The sequence below is a fragment of the Hemibagrus wyckioides genome, linkage group LG13 (assembly GCF_019097595.1).
Source record: "Hemibagrus wyckioides isolate EC202008001 linkage group LG13, SWU_Hwy_1.0, whole genome shotgun sequence".
Taxonomy (NCBI): domain Eukaryota; kingdom Metazoa; phylum Chordata; class Actinopteri; order Siluriformes; family Bagridae; genus Hemibagrus; species Hemibagrus wyckioides.
In genome coordinates, this window is record NC_080722.1 from 12,012,948 (window position 1) to 12,034,015 (window position 21,068).

At 37.9% G+C, this 21,068-nt stretch overlaps 1 protein-coding gene across 12 annotated transcripts in view; it reads right to left on the reverse strand.

Moving 5' to 3' along the window:
• rbfox3a (RNA binding fox-1 homolog 3a) overlaps nt 1-21,068 on the reverse strand; it is a 320,348-nt gene that overhangs the window by 3,228 nt on the left and 296,052 nt on the right. For 9 of the 12 annotated variants that reach the window (XM_058406811.1, XM_058406818.1, XM_058406814.1 and 6 more), the window contains 6 exons: nt 20,428-20,481; nt 14,321-14,453; nt 13,734-13,773; nt 11,588-11,652; nt 7,881-7,959; nt 123-6,066 (listed from right to left, as the gene is read on the reverse strand). In XM_058406811.1, coding sequence (XP_058262794.1) covers nt 6,022-6,066; nt 7,881-7,959; nt 11,588-11,652; nt 13,734-13,773; nt 14,321-14,453; nt 20,428-20,481 — 416 coding nt within the window. In that variant the 3' untranslated portion in view covers nt 123-6,021. Of the gene's footprint in view, nt 1-122; nt 6,067-7,880; nt 7,960-11,583; nt 11,653-13,733; nt 13,774-14,320; nt 14,454-14,483; nt 17,403-20,427; nt 20,482-21,068 lie in introns of those variants that run through there. The other 3 variants (XM_058406813.1, XM_058406817.1, XM_058406819.1) reach the window with 3 other exon arrangements.

Below are 21,068 nucleotides of genomic sequence, written 5' to 3' on the forward strand. Positions count from 1 at the left end.
GTCCTAAGTAATAGTTAAAATTTCTAATGCTTTCATATATACCCATTTCTGTAAAGAGTATCCTATGTACAGTGTCTGACATCAATTAAGATCGATTACGTTCACATTGAGGACACACATGCTAGAATTGTGTTTTTATTTAGACACAAAAACATCTTTACAATGCTATACTGTACAGAATTGTACAGATCTATAACTACAGAGTCTTCATCAGAGTCCATAACCAATAGATAAGTGTAAAATCTTACTACCTGTCAATGTTTTCACACGGTATGACCTGAAACATTGAAAATGTCCAGTACACATTGCACATGAGCTGAGCAGCAAATACACAGGTGACATACACATATAAAAGAGGATCTAATAGTGTAATATAGTTATACAAGTACATTTTTGTTGACTTTTTTTTTTTATAAACATTTACAAAAAAATTCCCCTGGCAGAGAAAAAACTGCATGTTTAAATTAAAACAAACAAACAAACAAACAAACAAACAAACATATATATTAAATTTAAATTACTCTGTAATTGCATGACTAAATTAGATGTGCATTAATGACATGACATCTACAATACAGGTGTGTTTTCCATGTTTGCTTCAAGAATATCTGAGGTGTACAAACACCTGTAACATTTCTATTGCCATACTAGTGTCACTTTCCATTGCATTTCATCAGTCCAGATACTATCACTATATTATTGCCTTGCACAAAATTTCAAATGAATTGCAGTGCTCAGAATTTTTTTGCTAATTTTTATCTTTACCTTGTGGTGAAACTGGCGACTATTTTAAAACTTTTGTCACCATAATTTGAGCAAATTCGATTACAGAAATGGTGCTGCCATTTTGTACTGGCCCTTGGCCCATGGTGCCATCTTACAAATGACTGCATTAACAGAGCCAATTAGACGGGCAATCATTTAATAGCTTCTTGCAGCATCCGTGCAAAATGAAGACTTCCATCATGACAATCTGCAAGCTCACACATTCATTCTGATGCCAGCAAACTGTCCTCTAAGCACTCTCTCTTTTTCAGTGCTATTTAGCCTCACTCTCTAAATACTGAATCACATGAATGGCTAATGGAGTTATAATTGAGTAATAATACACCATGATGCATATAATTCTGTTTAATATAGACAAAATGCCTATACTGCAAATAAGAACCAGTAAAATAAAAAACAAACAAACAACCAAAGGATTTGTACATTTCTGCATAGTTATGTATCAGTAGGATTCTGGAAGTAAACTAGTAGACAGATATTTTAGAATGGATTGGACGTTAAACAATTGGGCTCTGATTTATTAAAATCCAAAATAACGAGAACTCCTTTGCATGTGCAGTGGGGGTAAATTGTGCATGCAGATAGTGGGCATGTTGTGGCTGATTTACAAAGAATAATTGTGTGAATTACATCATATGCAAAGTAGGGGGAGGAAACATTATGGAAATGAGGTTTCTTGCGTGTACTAAATATTCCTGGCAGCCGCAGTGAATACCGATCTCCAAAAGACTCCTGTAAGAGTAAACTGAACGTGAAACTCAAGTATTGCGGCAACTAAAGACAAGTGAGACAGGTCGGGTAAAAAAAAAAAAAAACAACAAAAAGAAAACATATTAAAATATGTCATGAATAAATGAATAAATGAATAAATGTTTGTAGACATAAGTGTAGATTACATTAATAAAGTATTTGTGAAAGAAAACCAATTCAACGCTGCTGGCATGAGAAACACGAATATGCAGAAAAATCTAATAAATGTAATAATACCTCAGTAATAATTAATACTAAGTCATGATTTTGAAAATCGAAAACATCATTTACAGCTCATTATGAAGACAGGAAATATTCAAATCTGGTCTTTACTTGGTGGCTTCTGTAAATTTAACGCTCAGTGCCCTTCGGATATATTAATTTGTGCACGCATTGGCTATTCACGAAGTGGCTTTGAGGGTTGGTCAATTACAGCGTCGCTGCCAAATTAATTGATTTGCATTTCACACCTTGAGTAAGAACACCCTAAAATAGCATGCTTTTGAAGTAAAGTGCCCACAATGAACAAGCTATGATTCTATGTGAAATGCTCATGTGAAAGACACAATTCTTTGTACATCCTGTCAGGGTACATGTTTTCAGGTCTTTCTGGTCACACAAGCCTTAAGTAAATCAGGACATGTGTGTATGAATAAGTCAGGCTAAATTACCCTTCTTTGATTTTGTGTTATAGTTGCTGAAATGAAATGAGTCTTTAATTGAAATGAAAATGGAACAAATGTCAGAGGGCAGATTTAATACCTTCAAGTTATTTGGAAACATCATATAAACACATTTATATAGCCCAACTGCACAGCACAGAGTTATTATTCTAACACATTTAGACATAATCAGTTCTCTTTTCAAAAAAAAAAACAAAAAACGTATAAAGAAATATGATTGAACATTTTACATAGATATATAAAAAAATTCACAATGGAATATCTGTAGGTTTATTTTATTAGTTTATAAAAGGAAGAATACATTGTTTGCTTTGTTTCTCTAAGTTTGAAGCACTACAGCAGAGCTATGCTTTCTTAAATATGCTAATATATCTATTGTTACACACAAGTATACATCTTCAGATCAATCTAGGGTTGACCTTGTTAGAAAAAAAAAATGGATATATACATTGATGAATTAAAAGAAAGAAACACCACCACCACCACCAACAACAAGAAGAAGAAACTGGTTTAAAACTGATAAAGTGCAAGCATGGATGTAAAACCTATTTCAGTGTTATTTACAGCTTATGGTAGCAGTCATTTTGGTAGCACTAGCCTTGTATTCCATTCCCACAGAGCTTGTTTTTTTTTTTTTTATCTAAGAAAGCCTAGCAACATTTTCAGCTTGGAGGCACTGTATTTTGAGGTACCATCCCAAAAAAAACGCAACAAAAACATTTATTTCATTACTTAACACTGAAAACCTACAGAAAAATGCCTGATGTGTGTCGAGGTGCTGGGTTTAGACTTTATTTTCCTACTGTAAAATGATTTTGTTGATCTGTCAGTATTTTTTTATTTTTAAAAATAACATTTAACAATGATAAATGTGTTAATAATTGTACTTGATGTTACCGTCATTATCTTAGCAGTGTTCATAAGAAACTTATTAAATATTTAACCGGCATTATAGTAGCAAGGAAAGGGTTGGGCTCAGCGGCTCAACTTTATTTCTTTTTATCAATACAAAAGAAAATTCTTTTCAAAGAAGACGGCGAAGCTCATAGAGGTGAGGAGGTGTTGGTGGATGTGAAGAGGAAGCTTATTTAAGTGAAATATTATGTTGTATGGTAGATTTTTTCTTCAAATCAGGGGAAGCACTGCATCCAATCACTGTTTTACAATAGGCTGCATGTGATTTCAGTCTAGCAGGAGAATGGTGTGTCTGCAGCCACAACTGCTATGGTAATAGAACGAGCTGAACAGCAGCGCTATGCGCAGGGTAAGCCTGGTGTATCTTCAAATGAGATCAGTGGTTATTGACTCAATGGTGTTATCTTTAATCTGTGGAGTAAATTGCTTTGGATGCTGCCCCTCCGTCCTGAATCTTTTCTCCCTTTCTTCTATAACTCCCACCTTTCTATTCCATTTGAAGTGAGCAGGCAGCTATTTACTGGGCAGAGTGTGTGTCAGTGTATGGGGATGTGAGCTGCTTCTGAGCCTCAGGGACATGATCAACGCCCTGAACAACTTGGAAACGAGAGAGGCCCTATTTCACAGAAAGGATTATTGGCTTCTCCCACTCGTTCTCTCTCTTACTCACTCTCTCTCACAGTATGTTCTCTAAAGGCCTAGCATGTCTTATCACTGGCTTTCTACAAAGTGCTGGGTCTGAGCATAATGTCACCTTGAGAGAGAGCTTTTCACCTGTGAACTTCTCCACTTCTCCACTGGGAGGAAAAATGGCCCTGATTCGCAAGAAACACGACTAAAATGCTAGAATAAACTCGAGGTATGCACATGTAAGCAAACGACAAACTAAATACCTTTCAAGGGTAACAACCGCTCTCTCGGGGTGATTCAATCTAGGATAGTGTGACATGGGTAACATATGGATCTTACCTGAGAGGAGGTACAGACCATGTCTGATAAGGTTCGATTGATTTTCTCAAAACCTAACCTGTTCATCTTACTCTCCCTTCCTCTTGGAAAGAACTCTTAAATTGTTGCTGTCTTATTAAGGATTCTGAAGCCACCTATACATTTTTTGGCCAGCTAATAATGTTCCAGAAATATATGACTCGGCGGGACACACCAAGCGCTTAACAAGTACCTCAACAGCAAATCAATAGCTGAACATGTTGCTCAGTACCCTGTGGTGCTTCATCTCTGCAAAATGTGCAGAATCTCAAGGGAAAGGGAAGCCTCCTCCTTGTTTCTCATTTTAAACTTACTTGGCACTTTTTGCCTTTTTTTTTTTTCTTAACAGTTTTATCTCATGATTGTATTTCAGCATCTCATTGCAAGAGTGACCTTTAAGAAGAAATGTGTGCCACAACAGCAATGAATATTTCAACAGCACACCACTATGCCTTCACTGTCTTCATTTAAGCTGCAGTGGGATTTCAAGATTTTATCAGCTAGAGGGTGCAACAGACCATGTAGTACCAATGTGCTCTACCTTTGTGATATTAATACTCGATGTTTATTTACAGAATGAGATAAGAGCTGGAGATAATAGCTGTGATTAAGTGCACACTCATACCGGAAAGTCTTCCGCAGGGCACTTGATTATGAACATAAGAGCTCTGTTCCACTAAAAGAGATTTTATAGAGTACTGTTTTGTTCCATTTCAATTTGAATATAATTATGGTAAAGTTTATGCTTCTTATGTTTTCTAAGCATATATAAGCTTAGAAAACATATTTTATTATCGATCACTTGAAAACATCAGCATCTTTCATAAGCGATGAGCCAAAAAAAAAAAAAAAAAAAAAATTAAACTAACTGAATTGCATTTACAATTTTGTGAAATATTATGCTGGTCTGTAGCAATGGAATACAATTGGGTTAACAGTATATTATTTCTTGACAGGAATACTGTAAAATGTCACATTAACATCAGCATGGGTTTGTGAATAAGGATTTCATAAAAATGTTAATAAAACTGACATGAAGACATTGTATTGGTTACTGTGAGGTGAGGAGAGATCTGTGTCAATGAGCTTTTTGTTTTAAAGTAAAACAGAATTTGAAAGATTATAACAGATGTACGATTTTCAGCAGAAGGGCAAAACAGCCACTGTTCCATAATTAGGAAGCTTTCTAAACAAATCCCTTCACAGTTTCCCTTTCCCTTTTAGAAAAGGGGTTAAAATGAGTTAGACGGTCTCTCATAATCTAGTAACAGTAAGGAAAAATACCCCCTTCAAAAAACAAGAGTGATATTTATAGTGTATATTATTATTTATAGTGTATCTATCGTTCCTACTGAACCGCAACTGAATGCTTGTGATACAACCAGATGGCTTCTTTTTTGTATTAGTCAAGGAAGAGCAGAGAATTAAATATGCTTGTATTTCTGGCCGGATAGTTGCTTTGCACATGTTGCTTAGTGCAGTTCCATTGAGTAATACACATAAAGCCAGTGCGAGGCCTTCTCCCTTCACGCTCTCATAACATAAATCAGCTGAGCTCATGCCCATAAATCTAAGGCCAGACTAAATGAGAAAGCTCATTGAACAGCATCTCTCCTCCCCACAAGCTGTCATTCAGCCCCTCCTGTCTTGGCCCACGCATTTCAATACAAACAAAACAGATTCCAAATCAATACAACAGTGAGGCACACACATACACGCACCAGAGAAAACATGAGAAAATTGCACAAATGTTAAGAGGTTTGACTTGAAAGGGTGTACAAGGTGGGGTCGATGGTAACCTGGAAGCATTTTGTTCTATTTACTTTCCCAGGAAAGGAGAAGGTGGGTTGTTTGCATTTTTGTTTGCTTTTTGTTTTGTCTGGGGATGAATTTTCTGTCTTTAGTATGGAGTGAAGCGACTGTACCCTCCTCTGTATAGGCTAGCCTGCAACATCAAAGATGAAAAAAAAAAAGGTTCCAATCAGTGTAAAGTATTTGGGTTCTGTTTCCTTCCATTTCTTCTTCCTTTTTTCTTAATAAATCATCTGTTTGCTTCGCTGTGGCAGATTTAATTCCATGGCTAATGGGTTTCTGAGCTCCCATGTACTCTTAAAGTTAAAGCAGGTAGCGACTAAAGCAGTTCACACACAATCTTCAGTTAAAACATATATCTTATTACATTTAAGAAGGTATGGATAAAAAAAAATAAAATCCAACAATACTAAATGATTTATAGCCATATAAACAGTATTAATATCCTTTATCTTGGCCTAACAACTCTCTTCAAACCCACAGAGAGCAAGGAGATGGTTCTCTTTAAAGGCTCAATATAGTTGTCCTGCCCAGAGGATAGTTTCTCTAGTCCTCAGGTTTATTTGATCAGAGATGTCCTGGGGTACATTAAGCACATTCTCACTGCTCTGTTTTAACTGGACTGCTGCTCAGACCCAGTGTATCAACTTCAAAGCCTCCATCTCCAGCCTTTCTATAAGAATTGCTCATGCCTCAAAAGTTAGCATGAATTCTCATCAATCCCGATCCCAGAGATTGAAGGAAAACAAACTTACTTTACCCTCTTTGGGGCATATGAGATTTGATGATCAAATATAGTTAAATTCTGTTAATTTTCCTGGCTGGAGATTCAGTGGTGAATCCTATCAGCTCCTTTAGTTGCTACCAGTTTGCTCTGTACACTAGTCAGAGCTGTAAAGACCTATTATTGCCCCATATCCAACTCCAAATTCGCTATTTGTTGTGCTTTAGACCAAGAAATTATGGTCATGAGAAAGGGAGGAGGTTTTGAAAAAGGAAGAGGAAGAAGGAAGGAAAAAAAAATCAACACAGGCCACAGTTTTAATTAAGTAAATGAAGAGGAAAAAATGGTCTTAATTAATGAAAGCTTTTAGCTAGCAGCTGCACTGGGAATCACTGTTTTGAGAATCACACGCATGTCGGCTTGGTAAATTCCAGCCATTTGTCTTAGGCAGAGTGTTTGTCCAATAAGCCCCATGGGCATGGGAAGGTGAAAGCAATGAAATCTTTTTGGTCTTTCCTGCTCTCTATATCTTTTGCTATTCTTTAATATCCCTTGGCACGCTGCTGCACGCGCTTGATGGTCATAAATCTTTGGATATATCCCTACCCACAACCATAAAAACAAATAAAAACCCAAAACAAACATATTGTACAATTGTTTTAGTTTGCACGGATAGGAGTTTTAGAATTTTTCATCTTTGATGTTAGCTGCAAAAGCTAGCTAAAAACAACCATTAACAGAACAACTATCCTCACAACAAGTTGATTGTTCTCATATGGACAGTAAAATGGGTTGGACTTAACTCTTAAATCAGTTGATTGAATTAATCAAGTTCAGTTCAATATCACCTTTGAGACAGAACATCCCCTTTCAATTACTAGGGAACTGAGATTCAATGTTCAATTATTCAGGACAAACTGATACATACCTGGGAAGACAAGTAAAATGAGGCGAGTAAAATATTCTCCGTTGTCAGGTTCATAGGCTGTGCTTGCCGTCACAACACAGAATCCACAATCACCCCAACTTCATACTTTTATTACTCTGTTTACATTGCTAAAGCTTTCGTCGATGTCTTGCCACAATGACTTGTTTTGCTTTTTTATTATCTGATCACATAAGTTGAGCAACTGCTCGAGTAACATCATGAAACTAGGTGCATGAAGTCAGGAGTATTTGTGTCTGTGCTATAACAGATTCATTTTTCTGGAAGCAAGACTTACCATAGTTCCCACACTGTATGTGGCTGCAGGTCCAATCGTGTGGTGATAAGGGTCTGCTGTTGCATAGACTCTGCCATAGCTGTAGAAAGAGTGGAGAATATGGAGGTGTCAGTTAATATTTCAATAGATAGATCAGCTTTGTTTTTAATTCCTGATCTTTTGGGGAAAACACTACTGTCTGCTTGAATGAATGCGGTATAGTATAAAGGTAAAGGTATGGGGAAAACACGTCTGCAGTCATATGATGTTTAGGTGAAAAAGTAGTGAGCATTTCATCTTTCAGGATGTGGCAAAAGTTATATAAATTTGAGTGGAACATGTGAATGGAGAAAATGAATAAAGAGAACAGAAGGGAAGCTGGAAGAGTGAATGCGCTTAAGATATATTTGGTGTGTGTGTATGTGTGTGTGTAGCTCTTTTCATTCTGGCCATGCTCCTCTGCCCTGCCTTGTTTGCCCAGCCTGCACTGGGGATGGCTGTTTCTCTAACACTTTTCATTGTTGGCGGGTTGGAACTAATTCCTCCATGATGGGCCTCACTTGTTCACTTATTTATTTATTTACTTCCAACACTTCCCTTCTTCATTTGTTTACTTTTCCCCAACACATGCTTGCAAATGAGGGCCTGTGGGGAGCAGATAAGGCATTGCAAGGCCAGGGCTAAGGGCAGGGACTGAGCGAGGAGAAAAGAGGAGACGGGGGAAATCCTTAGCCCAGACATGGCTATTTCACATGGAAATGCTATCGAATCTGACCAGGTTTTTGTCACACAGGATTTTCAGTGTCTGTGTGTGCTTCACCTGGGAATCCCCAGGTCAATATGGAGCCTGGCCATTCTGAACAAATTAGACTTACACTGTAAACTATCAGGAGGTAAATCATCTAAAGCTCCACATCAAAATGCAGTTTACTAGGAGTATATTCATTCATCATTTCATAAACTAAATTATTAAAAAAAAATCATTTTGCTTAAAGTAAACAGGATTGGACGTGCCATGAGTATTAAACACATCACCATTACCAAGTTATTCCACCTAGCATGAGTTCCTGCTCTCTTGACAGAATTCATATTAAAACTTCAGAGTAAAAGAATAGTTTAGAGAAAAGGTAATTAATGCTAATTATTTATTCACTTCATTTTAACCAATCAACTGAAACTGAATGTCAACAGAATGTAGTTCAGTCGTATTTTGCAATGGAGCTTTTTTCTGGAAAAAAAAAAACAGCATGAAAGTAATGCAGCTATCAGCAAATAACCTCAAATTGGTATCAGGCAAAGTGCATGTGGAAGTCATCACAGACTTGCCTCAAATTACATTATCAGATTATTTCATTTATAATAAAATAAATGCAATAAAATAACAGAATTATCCTATAGTTCAAATTGCAAAGATTTTATCAAATACACCTATAAATCAATTCAAAACAATAAAGATGAATTAAAACATGGATGCATTTCAATTTTTTTTTCGAGATTTATGGCACCAAGGCCTTAATTAGAGTAAATTTTGTTACTAAAATTATAACTTTATCACAAAAATGAATGACACTTAATTACTTAAGCACAACTTAATCACAAATGTTATCTATATTGTTTGGAATTGAGATAACGAAAATATGTGTAAAGGACCTTGTTTTAAAAACCCAACATTGTCCCAGGTGAATTTGACCAGAACAGTACCCAAGGGTCCAAAGTGTGAACAAAACACAAAGGTTAATAGAGTTGAGATCGGGTGACTGTGAAGGCCATATCATATGCTTTACATTGTTTTTTATCTTCCAGTCAGAATACTTCTGCATTCATTGGCACTGATTCAGGGCAGGTGGACTCATGGAACCATGGCAACAAAGTTTTTCCTTTAATATGGAACGTGTGTGTGTAAATAAAGTACTTATGGATTCAGTTATACACAACAGTGTCACACAGTATCAGACACCAAAGACAAATCTATTTGTCCTGGTTTAAGGGCAAAGGTTTGATGATTTTGCCTTGCGGTCCGTATGCTGCTAATTGATATTCACAATCTTCTATTACTTGTAGTTTTAGTCCAAAATTGAATACACCATATATATTATAGAGTCACGACATCTGAGGTAAGCAAAATAAAAAATGATAAAATTTGATTTTGTAGCTGTAACACTCTGCCTCCAGTGATCTGCTCCATAAAATATCAAATAAATAAATATCACGTAGAGAAGACCTGTTAAATAATAAAGAGAATACAGAAGAAATGCTTTTTTTTTGCAGAAGGGGGCTTGTGGGAGGACAGAATGATAGAGTAAGAGGCAACGGGAGGAATGAGAGCATGAAGAGAAGAGGCGGCTGAAATCACTGCAGCAGAACGCCAGTCTCTTCACCTGCTCTGATGTGGATCAGCGCTTGCCTCTGATAAATCTTACATTATCTGTGCTCTTCAGGCTAGTGGGCATGGCTGGGCCTTATCGCCACTGACACGCTCAATCTCGCCCAGATTAAACCAGCGTCTGCCCTGATCCAACCTGACAGGGTCCCCACAGGTCCCAGATAAATTACTGACAACACGGCACCACCCTGCTCCTCAAACACACATCCCACCCTCACAAACACACATGCACACACAGCCCTACAGGTCTGAGATAAGTGGCCAAAGCTCTAGGAAGTACGCTCACTTGGGTGCAAGATTATGAATGTATGTATCTAAGATGCTAATACAATTTATACCACAGTGCTGCTGATTAATTTTCTATAACAACAGAGCTCTGACAGTAGGTCCAGCTATTATCCAAATCACACAATCATGCATATATTAATGCTCGTGTTCTAATATATTACTGTTCCTATAGAAACTCATTCACAAGGAACTGTATGGCATTTTCTCCATATAACCTAAGGCTAATATTAACTTACTAAAAAATCCATTGTTATTTATCGAAGAACGTGTATAATCATCGATATGATGAGACCGTGATGAGACGTTTGTTTCACATGCATTGAAGGATGTCAGTTCTTTGTAGTGGTCTGCATTTAAACACAGGAAAAAAACGTGCATTTTTAATCACAGTTTTATTAAATAGAGGCGTGTGAAAAATGACCTTTAATAGCTGCATTAACCTAAGTGATAATTAAAAAAAAAGCTTATCGTGTGAGCGTTCCACAACATTAAATGCAACTATAGCATAAAGTGAACTTAATTAGTAAAGTTAAGTTTTCTTTTGTTAGCAAACTGCTGTGGCGTAAGAGGAATAAAACACTTTCGGATGTGTTATTATTGTAAAAGTATCAACCATCACACCGCTCTGATGTTGATTATTTTCATCACATCCCCTGCCCTCGTTTTAACCATTTCCCCTTGCAGGTTATCTTTCTTGTAATCGTCAGCAATAAAGCAATATTCAGTAAAAACATTTTGCAGGAATGATAGATAGCTATGTGAGAGTGATGAAAGACTGGACTCACAGTCAAACCCTACAGAGACAATAATTATTGTCCCTGTTCAAACATGCTAGTACTTCCAAATGTTATCAACATCTTTATGTGGATGATTTACTTATTGGTGTACTAATGTGCACTGGGAGAAGGTTAAGCTACATCACTGAAAAAATACCAGATGTGAGGACATCTGCTACAGTTCCAAATAGAATTAAACACGAGAAATTCTACTGAGGACAGCAAATGTAAGCAGTAAGCAATAATGCCCTGGGACAGGGAGGAAGCTGGAAGACTCTTACCTGTCACTGTAAGCTGCCGCAGCTGCTGCGGCTGGTTGGGCATACCTGTATGCCGCATAGCCACCCTGTCGAAACACAGGAGACAGAAAACCTTAGCTGTATAATAAATACATAAACAAATAAATAAAGAAACATGGCAAACCTTGAACACAGTTAAAAACTGAACATCCCTGAGCTAGCCTTTTTTTTTATTTAAGAAACCAAGATGACGCAGAAAATGAATCTGCAATACACAGCTACAATTCCCTCACTAACAGCAATGCATGACTCCACACAATAGTTCACACTGTGCACTAATCAAGCACGTATACCTATCTACTCTGTGTGCAGTGATAGCCGTGCTACCTGCTACATTCCTGTCTGCTCAGCATCAATTCAATCAATCGAAATGGTAGCACTAGGTGCCTATCGATCAGCATTTTAAGTGGGAATCTGGTATAAACATTTAAAACCAGTCAATGCTTGCTTACTGTGAATGAAACCAAATGAAAGATTTGGCTGAGTATTGGAGGACCTTTTAATTAATGTGGCTGGCCAATACGAATCCTTTGGCATGATGCCCAAGGGAGCTGTCCTGACAGGAAATGTGCTCCACAGAAGCCAAAGCATGACAGACACTAAATATTGCTTGTGTAAGCATTAGATGACATCTGACAAAGCCATTAATTGCTTCACATAAGTCTGCTATTAATAGGCATGCTGCAAGCAGCATCAAATATCATTAGCCGTGATCATTAACCACCAAAGAAGATCAGCAATCCAGCTGGTTTCGGCTGATAACCATGTTCTCAGAACAAGCTTTGTGGGCAAATGCAATACAAATATGCCTTGCTGTAAAGACACTGAATGAATTTGCTTGCTGGGAGCAAGTATCTTTAGTCACTTAGATGTTTATCCAAAGTGTCTATTTAAATGAAACAGCCCTGCTCTTCCATCTCCACTTTGCTATTGCATTCTCTGACATCTCTTCTATATATTATAGCGGCTCTGGCACAGAGTGTGTCAGACTGAGCATAGCCTCTGATACAAGACTCAACACTAAATTATATATGCTCTCTCTCATTTTTCAGTTGTGGATTAAAGTCAGACAGTCATCTGTGTAGATCAAGTGCTGCAGAGCAAAAGAGAAAAAGAAATCAGGTCACTGTAAAAACCCTTGTATACAGTAGACTGTACAGAGGTTTTGCTCTTCTTTAGCACACCACTCCGGAGCTCTGTTTACATTTGGCTATGAGATGAATGTTAAAGCAGCTATAGACTTCTATAGTTATAGATCTGTCCAAAACTTGTAGGAACGGGCATCATTATTCTGTCTTGGCTGCTTTCCCTTTCTTTAAATCTGAAAGATTTGAATTCCTTCCCATTTTCCCTCTAGTGACATAATCCTGGGAAAGGGAGGTATGTTTTCTCACTCCTTCTGATCACCTGACTGTCTAATGCCTTCTGACATCCTGTCAAGAATAATTGTGCTTGGGCATGGGCCTGGCATTGAATGGGAGAATTTTTGGCTACAATTTAATATGAACTGAGAGGAGTAGATAAGAATGTGCTTCACAAAACAAAACAAAAACACTCAAGCAGCCAGCTTATCTAACATGATATGGCCCTTCCTCCCAGTGAAATCAATCAGCTACGGCAGCTGAGGAAACACAAACGAGTCAGAAGCCAAGAAATGGGGGAGATCACGTCTATGGTTCACACTATTCATGTAACCAGTATTACAGCCTTAAAAATGAGGGCATGTCTGAGAAGATTTCACTTCATGTACTTTCACTGTGTCACCATGGGAAGGAAGCACATGTATAGGAGACCTTGACAAGGCTCTCAGTGACCATGAAAGGGTTGTCCTAGTGGATTTGTGCAGGCTACCTATGTTGACCCTAGCCTTATGAAAGATTCAGTAGCAGCTGTTCAACCAGAGCAGAGAGATAAGATGCTAGCAATGCTGGAGAGAGTTGCTCATGGAGGCTATAGTTCTCCATCAGGCCACTGACAGGGCATACAAGGGTGTCATCCTAACGACCCTGGAAGTATGGTGACATGCAGACATGACTACAGAAACATGCACAAGCACTGTTTTCTTTCTGTCTGTTTACAGAATCAGAACAAAGCACAACGGCTAAAAAGGCAGAGGAAAGGCACTCACATAGATCTCGGCACCATAGAAGCCATCTTGGTAAACCACACTGTGAATAAAAAAAAAAAGAGAGAGACAAAAATAAAAACAAGAAAGCAGGAAACATCAGTGTAATGTGTATAAACAACTTCTTTTGCTGTAGAAGTAGTGATAGGAAATAATTCAAAGGGCAAAACAAAAAAGGGTGCTCTAGGCTGAGAAGACAAAAAACTGGAGCAAATGAAAAATGACGGTCATTTTCCAATCGTAGAGTAATTGTTATTTTCTGCTAGAAAATTCTTGTTGTTTTCTGATGTCCTCTGCTCTATTACCAAGCGGATATGCTCGGGATTCAGTTCATCATTTGACTGAGAAACAAATCAATTTAACTGTAAATATAAGGGCAATTTAATTTGACAGTATTTTTTCAGCAGTTGCAGGAATGGTGTTTTGTTTAATCACACAGACCTGCAAGGAACAGAACATGGCTCATGGTATTATAATAAAAGCTGCATTACAATAAACATAGGCTGGCTTAGCCTATGAGAAAAATACTCTAGGACATTGACATGTGAATGATATCGTCTGGAAACCAAGCGTTATATAGTGGAACTCACGCTCCGTAAGCAGGGATGGGGGGAGGTGGAGGTGCGGCACGGAACGTGTTGTAGACTGCACGACCCCGTCCCCTCAAATGGGCACCTCTATATGCCACTGTTGCCCCTGTAGTTGGGTATGGGAAGCCTGTGACTAGAGAAGAGAAGAGAAGAGAAGAGAAGAGAAGAGAAGAGAAGAGAAGAGAAGAGAAGAGAAGAGAAGAGAAGAGAAGAGAAGAGAAGAGAAGAGAAGAGAAGAGAAGAGAAGAGAAGAGAAGAGAAGAGAAGAGAAGAGAAGAGAAGAGAAGAGAAGAGAAGAGAAGAGAAGGGAAGAGAAGAGAAGAGAAGAGGTCTCAATTGACTTGTGGGTCTTTGCTCCCCAGAGGTTGAAATTCAGTGGCTTCAGGTTCAGTGATATTTATACATTGAAATCTTCTTTTTTTTTTTTTCAGAAACATCATTGCAAATTCTTCAAAATGTGTGTGGGTGTTTGAGTTGGATTTCATTTTATTTTGTATGTCATAAGAAAATATACAAATGCATACATCACTCCTAACTCTATGAATGTGAAATATGATGTGACAGAGTGAGCCCACAGAGCCTCATAAACAGTATTTTATATTTTATTATTCCAGGTTGTTATCCACAGGATTTTAGGCAAAGCTAACACTACACCTCCATACATTGTGACCTGAGGTATACTCGAGAAAATACTATTAGGAATACTTCCTAACTGAATCTGTTCTTCCATTAAACATTACTGAAGGGCATAAAAGCTGTGTGCGGTTCATTATGTAAGCCGTTTGATACCAACCATAACTCTAACTCTGAGTACAATACATTTATTTGTATGTATTGTATAGCTAATATAGCTAATGTTTTCCTGAACGAACACCTGGAATCTTATTCTTCCCTAACCATGTTCCAGGCATCCAAACTGCAGTCCAACTGCTTGGCTGTACTTCTAGGCAGATGTGTACCAAATACTTAATTTTGTTAATGACTGCTAATCACGATTGGCTCTTGAAATAAAAAGGAGAGAATTCAGTGAGGCAGAGAATAATGTTCAGCTACAGGGTGGTGTGTAGTGCCCCTTTATCTGATGCAGAAGAAAGACAGATGGCAGAAGGTAAGGAGTTTGGTCTTTCGTTTTGATATAGAGTGAAGCTGTTGACATTTTAATTTGTCCCTCCTAAGCTATGGACGCCAGTGTTAATATGCCAAACAGCAGTGGTCTTTGATATATGCCAGGCCATGGCCAATTTATCCTGAATTTCCTTTCGTATGCACTGCTCTTATTTTTTTTTTCCTTTGATTTTCTGTGTGCATTGTGTGTGCTATGATGTACACAAATGTAATCTCATAATGAGCTATGGGTCTGCATGCTGCACTGATTCAATAATATGCCATAAATCACCACAGCCAGTTATGACACCCCATAAAGCCCATGAAGCAGCAAAACTATACGGGTGCATAAATTGACTAATACCTCATATGTTGCTGTTATTTTGACTGGCAGCATGATTAAAAAGAAGACCAAACAATGCCCTAAGCAGAGAGAGTAACGGTACATAACAGGTAAACCTTCAACTAAAATGTATTGATATAACTGGATGTATTAGAAAAAAAAAAAAAATCCCAAGAAGACAATAACTAATGGCGCTAGTGGCACAAAAATGCAACATTTGTCTAAATATAACCTGTCATCATTCCACCTGAAAAGCTTCCCTTGCAGTTTAGCGCAATGACATCCCCTATTAGGACTCCTTCATTGACTACGGGCTTGCTAACCCCCTGTCTGGGTCTTTAGATTAAAACTGATTTCCAAAAATTCCTTCACTGTGTTTTCAATAATAAGATCAAGAGGCATGTATTTACCACACTGAACCTTCAATCTGTTTAATTTAATGTTTTATATAGTTTTAAAACATAATTTAGATTAAATTAATATAAATGTATCTGTTTAGTGCTCAAAATCCATCTGTGTATTCAGATTTTAAATGCAAGGCTTGGATTTCTTTCTTTCTTTCTTTCTTTCTTTCTTTCTTTCTTTCTTTCTTTCTTTCTTTCTTTCTTTCTTTCTTTCTTTCTTTCTTTCTTTCTTTCTTCCTTCCTTCCTTCCTTCGTTCGTTCGTTCGTTCATTCGTTCCTTCCTTCCTTCCTTCCTTCCTTCCTTCCTTTCAACTACCACAATCCTGACCAAGGAGTTACTAAGGATGAATAAAGGAATGCTGCAAATGTATAAAGCAATGCTACACATACATGTTAATAAACATCTTTTCACAAATGTAAAAACCCACAGGATCTGAGTCCCAAATGCACACCTCTACACTCAATCAAAGGCCCTCTGATCCTTTCTGGTAAATTTCTTTAAAAAAAAAAGAAAGAAAGAAAGAAAGAAAGAAATAATGTGCCTCCTATTTGTATCTGTGTTTAAATCCATTTAGAACACATGATCTGGTCATACTGAATAATGCATTCGTATTCAGTTACATTGCTAATGCTTATATGTGTGTGGAAGCTGTTATGTGTGACAGTACCACTCAGTAATAAAAGATGAGGTCACCCAGCAGTGTCTTTGCAAAGTTGGATCAGTTGGGCATGACTGGGAGCAAATATGTGTCACACTTTCCCTTGCAAATGTTTAAGTGTCTACTTAAAACTAAAAAAAAAAAAACCCCAGCACTATTAATATTTCCCTCCCATCTACTTTGCATTTTAATCTCATGTTGTTGGTCTCGGCTCAACGTGCTGCCAAGCACTGAATACATTGGCTGAAGACACAGTCAATCAATCAATATTACATTTCCCCTGGTGTCCTTCATGCATGTGTACCCAGCATGGGCTGACATACTCAAGAGAAAAGACCCTAGATTACACAATTAAGTTCTCCAGGCAGGGATCACTGGCTCAGCCCTCAGCCCTGGCTTAGCTCTATTCACTCTGCTTAGGCTGAGAAGAACAAAGAGACACTAAGGGTGACAGGAATGGCACAGTGACGGAGAACGGGAGAAGGGAAAAGTAAAGCAGAAAGGGCAAAAGACAAGTATCATGTGTGTAAATGGAGTGTAGAGGAGATGTGTGAGAACAACAGGTTTTGGGCCTAAATGCAGGATGAATAAGGGATGGAGAGAAGAGAAGAGAAGAGAAGAGAAGAGAAGAGAAGAGAAGAGAAGAGAAGAGAAGAGAAGAGAAGAAAGGGATGGAGAAATAGTATTATATTACAGTGTGTTTCATTCAGTGTAGAAAGGGATGGAGGGATGACAGAGATGTGTGAAGGGGATGGAGGGATGGATGGGCTAGCTGCAGGAGGGAGAAACCCGACTTCCCTGGAACAGGTTAAAAGCAGGCGATCGGAGGCCCTCATCCGTCATTCTCCTGAATGGGATTTGAGGACAATAAACCTGTAGCGCCAGGACGAATGGAGACGGAGTGCGCTGTCAGCACAACACGATTTATGGTGCCCAATTTCGCTGATCTCCCGCACAGAAACTAGGACTGATAAACAGTGATTAATCACTTTTACATCCGATTTCAGCCCCCCATCCCCCAAAGTATATTAAATGTAGCCATAATTATACCAGAAGAAATGCACTGACCATGTCTTTTTGTTGTTTTTTTCTTTCTTTTTCTTTCTTTTTTTTTTAAAGATAGAAGGATCAAGTGGGAGGGAGGAGGGTGGTTTTGGATGGGGCTTTTCTAGAACAATCCCTATTAGTCAGGGAAATCTATATCTTATTTCCATTTTGTAGTCTCTCCACTGCTGTCCCTAGGGGCATGGGAGGCATATGGTGTCATTTAGGCTTGGCAAACTTTAGTGGCGTGTTAAGAAGACATGAAAAATTAGCATCCAATAAATCAAGTATGCTGGCTCCCCAAGCCAAGACGCTGAAGTGGCGGACCACAGTAAATCTGATTTGATGGCAAGGTTTGTGCTCATATGCTTGTGTATGTGTATGCTTGTGTGGATGAGGAGGAGTTGTGTATACATTTTATATGTTGTTGCTGTGTCCTGATGATGATGTTTTACCGCACTGCCACAAACTTACAGCAGATTATATAAACCATTATTGTAAAATTCATGTATTCTTCAGCAACTGCTGTACCCTTGGATACAGTGACATCCTGGGAAGATAACAGCTTGGATGGGATGACTGTCCATTGCAGTGTACCATGTATGTACCACTTTACGCCTATGGGCAATATAGTGTATTCAATCTACTATTGGAAGGTGGGAGGAAACAGGAGAACCCAAAGAGAACCCACACAGAGAATATGCAAAACTCCACGCAGATAGTAACCCGAGCTCAGGATTCAACCGCAGGGCCTGGAGCTGTGAGATGGAAGCTGCCCACTACACCACTGCGCCACCTCATAATTTAATTTTTCCCCCCATAAATGTTTAATTATTGAACAACTCCCATTCATGTGTCATCTACTACATAAGCTCAGATGAGCAGAAGAATGAGTGAAATTTTGTATAATGATATGCAGTTGATTGTGTAAGCATGTATCAGCAGGTATTTGAGGCAGAAAGTGGAGGTTAGGAGGAGAGAGAAAGAGGGAGATAGAGAGGGAGGGAGGGGGAGAAAAGAAGATATGGAGAAAGGGAGAGCAGGAGGTAGGGGAGGGAGAAGGAGTGAAATGAAAATGATAAATGACTGCTTTCTGTCACAGGCGGTTATTTAGAGGTTCGTTGTAAAGCTGTCCTGGAATGAACAGATTTTAGTCTAATGAGCAAAAAGGCAGGCCGTTAAAGTGATGCGATGTGCTCAGCACTTCTTCCAAATGAAATAATACCATTTCCCCCTCATTAGGATGCAAAAGATCCAAAGAACACACAGCAATAAAGAAATCAGAAAGTAGGGAGTAAGGGGGGACAGCAATATGCCAGAAAGTCAACACTCTTCATTTAACTAAACCACCAAAGTTCTCTAAACTGCTGTGTGTGTGCAAGATAAGTAAACAGAGGTCTTGTTTTCATCTCATTAACTTGTTAGCAGCCAGAAGCACATCTTTTCTGTCCATGAAATAACCAGAAATGCATATAGCTATAGAACCTATAGATGGTGCTGGAATTGACATTATGGTAGTTATCAGTTGTGCTTTTAGGCCATTCAAATGATAGCAACTTTTTAAGTGCCATTCAACTTAAGTTTCAATTACCTAATGTAAACAACACAATAAGTGTTTGTGTTTGAAAAAAAAAAAACTATTAATGGTTCAAGCTGGAAACGGTATAGCATTACTACAGCTATCAGCTTTGACTGTAATAGCATAGGAAAAGTTTAAAATACATATTTATGTTTTATATAGAGAATATTGGTATTATTATCTTTGAAATATTGCCGGAAAATTGCATAGATTTCTGACTGTACGTATCTTATGTGTCAAGAATAAATCAGCAATGTTTTTGCAAGCTTTATTTATCAGTCAGCTGTCAGAAATATCAAGATGCTTCAAAGTTTTCTATCACTAGACAACAAAGCTTTTTGATACACCTTACTACTATGATTTTATATTAACCCCTTAAACTCCATTGAGCTGCTCATGGGTCCAACACTTACAATATTAGTATGTCTTGTATATTCTACATATATATTTATATATAGTAAATATACATTTACACCTGTGGCTGGCTGAATTATGTTTTGTTATACTGTACAGTGAAGTATCTTTCAAAACAAGGATGTCTTTTCAAAATTGAAGATCTAGTTAGATCTTAATTAAGAAATGTACATTAGTTTTTGGCTTTGTTATATTCCAGCACAATGATCATGCATAATTAATATATTTTAAGTAATTTAAAGGATTACTAAACGAAATCAAATTCTCTAGTAAATGTCAGCCCAGTTTGTAAACAGATATTGTAGAACTATGGATTAATTATGGAGCTTAGGAAGAAATTGATTAGGTTGGTTAGGTCTAGGCATACTAGAAAAAACAAACATGAATAGTGGGCCTCCTAATCATATGTAAGCATTACCAGTTCATTCTGAAAAATATAATTGCAATCAGTTACATCCTTACTGTAGTTATAGTACTATAATTAATGATTAATTTGCTTTAAGATGAATTACTGAACCGTAAGCTGGAGGTTTAAGAAGTTAAGAGAAGAATCAGTTTACCTGCATAAAATTCAGGACCATAGACAGCTCCCACTACTGGGTTCAGCTTCCAGCCTACACAGAACACACAAAGAGCGATTCATCAATGTTTAATGCTAGAATTCCTAATGCCTTAACCTAGCAAGTATTTTCAGAAAACTTTCTTTAGTTTAACTCTGACTGGGATCAAACAAGCAACAAAAGGTAATGCTTCAAAAATAAAAGGGAAAAAGCGTAAAGAAGGACAAGATGAAAGAATAAACCTATGTCAAAGTAGAGGAAAGGGCAGAGAATATATTAACACAGAATATTGGAGGAAGAGTTTTTGAGAAAGGTTGCACTGGAGTAGTCTGAAAATTGGGAGGTGCAGAATGAGAGAGAGCAATAGAGATGGGGGGCGTGAGAGAGAGAAGTGAAAGTTATCTGGTGCGCTGTCAGTGATGGATGAAGGCTGTAAAATGGCCTCCTCTTTCTTTCCATATTGGCTGACTAGTGCAGTGCTGGGGGGTCTGTGCTGCTTTCTTTCTCTGTCTCTCACTTCTCTCCCTCTCTACCAGTCTACAGCAATAAGTTTCAGTGAGCTTGGCAAAGCGGCTTGTATAGCGTGACCCCTAGCTTCTCTGTGTGGTGCATTCTGTATACTCGCTCCTGATAAATTTGAT